Raw genomic sequence first — 9622 nt, forward strand, 5'->3', positions numbered from 1 at the left:
TTTAGGATCGAAGAACTAGAATAGAACTCTCATCATATCTTCTTTGAAACCGGTAGTAACTAAATTGAGGAGAGAACCATGTTTCTTGATGAACTGAGCATGATCGGGCAGTTCTGACACTAAATCCTTGAGTTGAGGAGAGGTCGCTACAAAATTGATCCGGATGGTCTTCCTGGAAGCCATAGCCTGTTTAACAAAGCAAAGTTAAATCCCTAAGTCCTTGAAATGGTTAGTATAATGTCATGATGTCATGATGTTATGATGTTATAATGTTAAGTAAGTAACACACAAACAAGTCACACCGCAATCATTCCTAGGTTTTAAAGCTTGCATGAGTTCCATAGGTAAGTACCCTCCCCACTGAAGTTTGGTTGGTTCCACCTGTCCCAGAATAGTAACCGGGTTCTAGAAGGATCTCAAATCATCGACCTTTCCTTAAGTCCACTTCAGTGTAACACCAAGCGGTTAACCAAAATTTCCCTAAAGTCCAATCTCAAAGAGTGTAGTATCGAGTATCAACCAACCCCAGTCGGAACCGAAGTCAGTTATCTCACTACTTTCTAATGGCTAGGATGAGTCAATTAGGGTTCTAAAGGTCTGGTTAATGCTTTGATGACACCACGCAGACGCCAAATTTTTCCTCAAGTAAACATGAGGAACATCAGGACATCTAAAGTGTCACATTAACCGTAGCCATCATTTTAACCATTCCAGTATACGCCGGACAGTCGCGATGATCTCTTGCTACTTACCTAAGGTACACTAGATCCGAGTGTAGGATCTTTCACTCAAGCATAGAATACCCAAACAATCCCTTAAAAGTAAATCAGACGAAGGAACAATTTGAAAACATAAATGACCTTTTTTTTTATTTTTTATTTTTTTTTAGGTAACCTCTCTTTTTAAAGTCCCCAGCAGAGTCGCCAGTTCTGTCATACGGTGAACTGACTTTTGTGTTTTGCTTTGAAAAGCAATGTCGCGGATAGCAAGAGTCGCCACCGACTTTTCTTTTATCCAATAAGGAAAGGCGGAAAAGAACAGGAAAGACCTTGATTAGATTTTGAGTTCGGGAGGTACATTATACAAAGGGAAGGTGTTAGCACCCTTTGTATCCATGGTTATCCATGGGCTCTTAATTGCTTAGCTCACTTATGTTTTCTTTGTTCGAGAAAGTGTTTGAGAAATGTGGTGTGTTTAGAAAATGTTTTGAAAGGAGAGCTTAACTTTATAATGATTCTTGTACGAATGTATACAAAGTGTTTATCTCGAGGGATGTTTAGAAAAATATAACTCGGCGATGATTCTGGTGCGAATGTATGCCAAGTGGTGATTTTCTAAAAGATGTTTTGAAAAGTGGGAGGTGTGAAAAGTATTTTAAGCTGCAAGCAAGCATTTAAGAGTTATACCTAACCAAGGTCTTTATGGGTATTTCCTATCCTTAGGAGGGTAAAACTGTCCTTACTATTGAGAAGTAAGTAGTCTTATCCTTTGGATGTAAAGGGACATCGTAGGGTCGTCGATTGGTCATTGAAGGCAACATTTGTAAGGATACCTTAGCATTCGAAGGGACGATCATCATTTAACCGTAGGCTACCACGAAGGGTCATCGAGGGACAAAGTCATGTATTCGAAGGCAACATTCGAGGGACTATGATGATTTAACCGAAGGGTCTTTGCTAAGGGTATCCTTACATTCGCGGGACATGGCCGTAATATCGTAAGGCAACAAAGAGAGGGCCCAAATCATATGTTCGAAGGCAATGTAATCAGTCAAGTAATTAAAATGAATCTTCACAAGGGTATCCCACAAATAAAGTGGAATACCTAGCAACTGTCTCTTTCAGGAGTATGTGAACCCTCACAAAAATTCAACAAACGGGTTAGGATACCAAGCTAGGGTGCAACCAAGAGTTGCACCAAACAAAAGAATCACATCAATAATAGTGTCAGGCAAACAGCGTGTAAATGCAATAGAAAACATGTCAATCAAGTACATATTAGAATGCAAATGACAAAACAAATACTGTCATGTTCGCTACTGCCTCGCCTAGCGAAGGCTTAGCGAATCCTCGCTACATGCTCGCTCAGCGAAGTGCTGGCAAACGGCTGCGGGTTCTGGGTTCTTCTTTGATAACAGTGCGATTTCAGGAACCCTAAACCCTATGGCATCCATTACAGAAATTACATGGTTAAACATTCAAGATATCGTGTTACACATTCATGCATACTTAAACCCATATGCAAAACCTAAATGAGAAATTCAATCATAATGCCTCATGTATTTACAGATGTCAAATTAGGAGCATAAAATTAGTGGGGGTGTGGCAAACCTGTTTGCAATTGCAATTGCGCCGCTGGACTTGCAGATCACTCTTATGGTTTGTACCGGATTGAGTTGGGCAGAGGTAACCTTTGTGCAGATGAGTTTCCTTCGGGGTATCCGGGGTTTACTCTGAATTCTCTTCGTTAGCCTCCAGGGTTTTTCCGGTTGCCTTTGTTAGGGTTTGCCTGTTCCCTCTCTGTCCACCGTCTGTCTCCATCCCCTTTCTCTGTGTGAAGTTCTGGTATTTATAATAATTGTGTCTTGGTGGGCTCAGAATTAAGCCCAAAATTTTCTGGTATTTCGTGAGCTCGCTAGGCGAGTGAGCTAGCGAAGGATTCGCTAGGCGAGCAGCTAGCGAAGGAATGACGCGTGGGCCTCGCTTAGCGAAGGGTTTGCTCGCCTAGCGAGCATGCCAGTTTAGGTCATCTTCTGGATTTGGTAACCTGTGCGTTGGACCCTTGTTCCTTTAACATTGATGTCTTGAAAATGGATTAGAATGTCTTGAAAAATGTCCTGAAAACTTAACGGGCAAATTTTGGGGTATTACAGAAATCATCTTTCGGACTAGCTTTATTCAAGTCTCTATAGTCCACACACATCCGGACTTTTCCATCTTTCTTAGGCCCGGGCACAATATTGGCCACCCATTGAGGATATATAGAAGTCACTAGAAACCCCGCATCGATTTGCTTCTGAACTTCCTCTTTGATCTTTACTGCCATATCAGGATGAGTTCTTCTGAGTTTCTGCTTCACAGGCACGCACTCAGGCTTTAGAGGTAGGAAATGTTGCACAATATCAGTATCTAGACCAGGCATGTCTTCATATGACCAGGCAAAGACGTCAACTTATTCTCGTAGCAACTTAATCAACCCCTTCTTAACAGATTCTTCTAGAAGAGCCTCAATCTTTACCTCTCGCACACAATCTTCAGACCCCCTAGTTGACTGTTTCCAGATTCTCAAGATGCGGCTGAATGATCTTCTCTTCATGCTCAAGTAGCCGGGTGACCTCATCAGGAATCTCTTCAACATCATCTTCCTCTGCCTCAAATACAGGTGTCGCACCCCAAAATTTGACTTTGGCTTTGTTGACCACATCTTGATTAATCTCGTTGTCTCGTATTCATCTCAATTTCTTAAACTTCACGTGACAACTGGTTTGATTAGGTTCTGTGTGTTTTCGTTGCTTACCGTGTTGTATTTCGTTGTTTTAGCAAAACCTGGCCGATATCGTTGCCTCGTATTTATCTCGCTTATCTCTTTTGTGCGTGGCATCGCTTCGATTAGGTTTTGTGCATTTTTATCTATTTAATTGTTTGTTTGTCGGTATTTTGACTGTATTTCGAATATATTAGAGTTTTCGTATTGTCCGATTATTTGTGATTGTGTTTGTCAGCGTTTTCGTGATGTCATGTTGATTTTATTATTGCCTAGGGTTGTTTATTTAATTACGTGTTGTGCCGTGTGATTTAATCGAGTCTGTTTGAGTCGTGTTGTTGATTTTACTGGTTTACCGGTTTACTGGTTTATTGGTTTTATCAATTTGTCTGTTTTGTTGTGCAAATTGTCATCATTTTTATCGCGTTCGTGTCGCTCGATTTTATCGTATTTTAATCGTGTGCCCTTTAATATTATTTGTGCTTAATATTAATTGTGTTTAGTTGTTAATTAGTTTATTTAATTAGGATTAATATTATATTAGTTTATTATTATTATTATTATTATTATTATATAATATATAAATATATATTATTAATTTATGTTAGATATTTTTTAGGTTTCTTATTGTTTAAGTAATCTAAATATATATTATTAATTTATGTTAGATATTTTTTAGGTTTCTTATTGTTTAAGTAATCTAAATATATATTATTAATTTATGTTAGATATTTTTTAGGTTTCTTATTGTTTAAGTAATCTAAATATATATTATTAATTTATGTTAGATATTTTTAGGTTTCTTATTGTTTAAGTAATCTAAATATATATATATAGATGTGGTTAGTAAGAAAAAAGGAGAAAAAAAGAGAAAAAGAGGTGGATCAGTAAGGAAAAAACGTGTGGTGAGAGAAATAGAGAATTGAAAAGAAATATTTTTCCAAAAAGCATTACCGTATTTCACTTGTTCTTCATTTTCGGTAACCCAAAATCGTCCCGATTATTCACCGAAACACAAACCGATTTCATATCTTTGAAGTTCGTTGAGTCCAGGTCACAAATATCCAAGGTTCATTTCATTCCGGCGTCGTTTCACCGATCAAAAGCGACGTTGAAGTCAGGTACTCACGAAGGCAGCCAGCACTGCGTCGGTGACGGTTTCCAGCTTTCGGTCGATCATTTGGACGGTCATAAGTTCATCCTCTTCACACAAGGTAATATTCTTCACTTATCTCTGAAATCGGCAAAGTTCCGGCTTGCCGACATGTGTTTTAATATATTATTTATCTAAATATATATATATATATATATATATATATATATATATATATATATATATATATATATATATATTATTTTTGTCTATTATATATTATTTGTCTAAATGTACATATATATTATTTTTGTCTACTATATATTTATTGTCTAAAATATAAATATATATATATATATATATATATATATATATATATATATATATATATATATATATATATATATATATATATATATATATATATATATATATATATATATATATATATATATATATATATATATATATATATATATATATATATATATATATTACTTTTGTTTACTAAATATTGTTTATCTTTTATTATTATTTTGCATATATGTTTTATTTAAATGTTAGTTAAATTAATTATTTGTTTAAATGTTTATTTTAATTAAATGTTTATTTATATCAAATGTTTATTTTGTCTAAAGTAAATGTTTATATTGTTTTTTTATATTTGTTTATGTTGTTACTAACCGTTTCGTTTCAGTTTCAGCTCGATTAACTTCACTAACTATTCGTAATACTAACTATTCATAGCTAATTGTGTTGTAATAATTTACTTTCTCGCATTTTTTATGTTCTGTATTGTGTGTTTAATCGTATTGTTCACGTTTTATGTTAAAAAATCGAAAAATCCAAAAAGAGAAACCCGATGCGATTCCAACGGTCGCCGTTTAAGAAACCCTTTTCACACACTCATAAGCTTACTCTTGGGCTTTCCTGTAATGAGCCCATTTATTTATTTATTTAGGGTCTAGGCTCGTTCAAATCTAAAATCAACAAAACAGACTTTCCCCTTTTCTTTTGGGAGAACTACGTGGATTCTGATTTCTCCATTGCGCCTTGGAGATACGTAGGCATGAAGTCTACGACTTTATCGAGTCCAAAAACAATAAAATCAAGTTCTTTTCTCATCTCCCCAATCAAACGATCAAAGCGAAAAAAGCAAAGCATTCACATAAACATAAGCAAAAAGGTTCCTGTGGAGTACCACAGATGTAGAGGGTGCTAATACCTTCCCTTTGCATAACCAACCCCCGAACCCGTAACTCTAAAGGGATTTATCGTTATTTTTCCCTTCCTCTTTTTGGATAAAATAAAAGACGGTGGCGACTCTTGCATTTAAAATATTTTTCAAACGGGTTAAGTTCAATCAATACTTAATCTCGTGAAAAATCCCGCCGCGACAGAATGGCGACTCTGCTGGGGACTTACATGATTAAACTTATTTGAGGGTTTAGCCTATCTTTGCTTGTTTATATGTTTGCTTTGTGAATATTTGCTAAATTGTATTGTTTGTAATGTTTGTTATTTTGGGTTTTGGGGGATACTTGTGATAAATCCTATACCCGGATTTGGGGCACATTTGAGATAGGATGGATGATAATTCAGGTTGACTTGATAGGAGACAATCCTTACCGAGTTGACTTGAGCCTTTGTCCGCTTGGTGGAGGCCTCTTTGAGGGTGATAGTGCTAAACAAGTCATTTGTGAGGCATTGTTGCTTTCGACGGGCCCGTGAAGCCAAGGACCTTTACCTTTACCCCATCTTGGCCTTACTTAGGATGTGATGCGGTGACCACTTCGGACCAAAAGTCTGGTTTGGTTGATACGCGATATCACACTCAAGCGAGATTCTTTTGAGAATAATATTGGAAAGCGAGTAGTTGCTTAACCCGGTATTATCCGAAGAAGGATCCATAACCTTGGGAACTTTTAGAACCCGTTTGGCAGGTGAACCTTAGAACTTATCTGGGGGCTTTGTCCTAAACATCATGCTGGTGATGAACTTTGAACCTTGTATTGTTTGACCATGTTTGTGTTTGTTGCATTCATGCATGACATGCATTCATTCCCATCATTTCAACCTTTTTCCAAGGAACTTAAAGTGAGGATTGCAAATATTGCAGGAAACATGGATTTTGGACGGAGAAGTGTGAAAAAGTACAATCTCATCAATCCAAAAATAGATGAACTAAAGAAACTGGTTTCTTCGATCGCAGATCTTATTGGTTTCAGAGACAGATATGGGGCACTTATATCTTTATTGACACTTAGGATGGAAGAAGGGTTATTGCAGACATTAGTACAGTTCTATGATCCAGTCTATCACTGTTTCACATTCCCAGACTATCAACTCATGCCTACATTGGAAGAGTATGCCCAATTGCTTCACATCCCAGTTGCTGATACAGTACCTTTCTCTGGTTCAGAAAAGTTACCCGAGCACAGTTCTCTTGCAAAAGTGTTGTACATGAAGAAGTCAGAATTCAAGAATAACTTCACCACCAAAGGAGGATTTCCAGGTTTCACTGCCAAGTTCTTAATGGGGAAGGTTTCTTATTTTGCCAGTCAAGGTTGTGATATTATTGTGGAGCATCTGTTCGCCTTGTTGATCTACGGTTTGTTACTATTTCCTAATATTGAAGGTTTTGTGGATTCATATGCTATACGCATCTTCCTAAGTGGTAATCCTGTTCCAACTTTTCTCGGAGACACCTATCATTCCATCCATTACCGTACTTTGAAAGGAGAAGGAACCATAGTCTGCTGTATACCGTTACTCTACAAATGGTTTGTCTCTCATCTTCCTAAGTCAGCTACTTTTTGGGATCGCAAGTCAGGACTTCAGTGGTCACAGAGGATTATGTCTCTTACCCAGTCAGATATTGCATGGTATAGTAGAGTTTTAGACGATGTGAAGATCATTGATAGTTGCGGGGAGTTCCCCAATGTGCCCCTCATGGGCACAAAGGGAATCATTTCTTATAATCCAGTACTTGCTAGGAGACAACTCGGTTACCCTATGAAGGACAAGCCTCCTAACATTCTTTTAGAAGGTATTTTCTTGAGGGATAACAAGGAGGACCCTACTATGAAAGAGAGAGTAGTAAGAGCTTGGCATCGTGTTTTTCGCAAAGGGAGACTTGAATTGGGTAAGAAAGATTGTACCTCCTATGAGCCGTACCTCCAGTGGATCAGAGCCAGAGCTATACAGTTGAAAATGCCATACCCACATCATGATCCTATCAAACCCGCTCCGTTGAAGACCCCCTACCTTCCGCTAGATGACAAAGAAGAACTCCAAGCCACCTTGGAGAGGGTCAAGAAAGAGAAAGACGCTTGGAAGGATAAGGCCCAGGTGCTCGAAATGGAAAATGAAGAACTTCAGAGACAGTTAAAGGAGCAGAGTGAAGAAGATCGTGCAGGTAAACATCCAAGGGTGCAAGAGGATTTATTTTCCTCAGGCACAACAGATTACTCCCAGATTCCACAGTCCTCAGGTGCATGGAAAGGTCTTGTAGACAGTTTGGTGAAGGAGAAAGCTTTTATGCAGAAGGCCTATGAAGAAAGAATTGAGAGACTTGAAGGACAACTCCTACTTTTTTATGCTCGTCCTGATGACACATGTCCTTAAATGGTTTTCTTGGTTGTATTTTGGGTTGATAACTTTGTATATTTTGATAAAAATGCTTAAAATGAAAAATTTTGTTTTGTTATCAAAAATGTTTGCAATTCTATCTTTTCCTTCACTTAGAGTTCCTTGGAAAATCATTCATTTTGCATATCCATGCATCACGTGCATACAGGTTGTCTGTCTTGGTCCAGTCTTCTAACAGTTGCTTCCCGCCAGCAGATCCATTTCAAGCTGACGCATAATTACAACACAAGAGCCAACTACAAAAGAAGAATGGAGATAACAGATAACGAGAACCGAGAATTGAAAGCTCAGGTTGACCGCCTTTCTGCTATGGTCGAGACATTGATAGCAAACCAAGCAGCCCAAGCTGCTCAACTTCAAACAGCACAAGCTCAGGTTGCCGAAGCACAAGATGCACAGATCCAGGCGCAAGCACAGGCAGCAGAGATGCGCAACCAAATGTTAACCGCCCGTCTACAAGCAGAGGAAGCCCAGGCTAGGGCTCAAGTTCATAATTCAGGACAGACTTCGGCACAGAATCAACCTCAAATTCAGAATCAGACAACAGCAGCACCCGTCACTACAGTCATCGCTTCAGAAATCAACGTTGTCCCAGTCACTTCTGTTACCATCACAGCATCCCGTCCTTGGGAAATACCCAGGGATCTTAATCAAGATAGATATCAACAAGAGTTCGTTCCACCAAATGCTCCTGTCTTCACTAATGTGCCTCCCGTTGTTCACTATACTCCTCACCTAGGAGAACCTGTCTATCACGGCCCTACCCCAAGTGAGGATCCTGGTCTCAATGATAGAATGGATGAATTCCAGGATCAGTTTGCGGAATTACAAAAAGAGATAAAAGCTCTTCGAGGGAAAGACAGAATGGCGACTGGAGTAGTTATGAAGAACTGGACCGCAGTTGACATCCCACATTGTGTCCACATATCAAAGTAATTAAGCTTTTCAGTTTTCAAAAACCTTCCGCTTTAGCCCAAAGCGCGAAGCATTAATTTTGTAAAATGGGCACTTTTGTCAAAAACGTACTATCCATGAAAAAGATCTTTTGTGTTCCTATACACTTGTGTCCTTTTATCTTTTCAGCTTTTTCGGAAAATGGTAACACACAAAAAAACCTTTAAAAGAACACATTTTTGCATGTCATGGTCAGTCCTCTAAAAACAATTGTTTGTACAGGTTACTTAAACCCGTTGAACACAATGACATCATGCCCTCTCCCAACTTTGAACATTCTGTATTCGAAGCTGAAGAGGAAGAGTGGGATGAGATTCCAGAAGAGGTCGCCCGCCAGCTTGAAAATGAAGAAGACATTATTCAGCCATACAAGGAGCCTTTGGAAACAGTCAACTTGGGTTCGGAAGAAAATGTGAAAGAAGTCAAAATTGGAGCATTGTT

General features: G+C 38.2%; 1 protein-coding gene across 1 annotated transcript; it reads left to right on the forward strand.

Moving 5' to 3' along the window:
- Positions 1-4361: 4361 nt before the first annotated feature.
- LOC127129116 (uncharacterized) lies at positions 4362-9252 on the forward strand. Its single transcript, XM_051058412.1, has 2 exons — positions 4362-4697; positions 6696-9252. The coding sequence occupies exon 2, from the start codon at positions 6701-6703 to the stop codon at positions 8201-8203; it is 1503 nt and encodes a 500-aa protein (XP_050914369.1). The 5' UTR covers positions 4362-4697; positions 6696-6700; the 3' UTR covers positions 8204-9252.
- The last annotated feature ends 370 nt before the right edge of the window (positions 9253-9622 follow it).

The sequence above is a fragment of the Lathyrus oleraceus genome, chromosome 3 (genome assembly GCF_024323335.1).
Source record: "Lathyrus oleraceus cultivar Zhongwan6 chromosome 3, CAAS_Psat_ZW6_1.0, whole genome shotgun sequence".
Classification (NCBI taxonomy): Eukaryota; Viridiplantae; Streptophyta; class Magnoliopsida; order Fabales; family Fabaceae; genus Lathyrus; species Lathyrus oleraceus.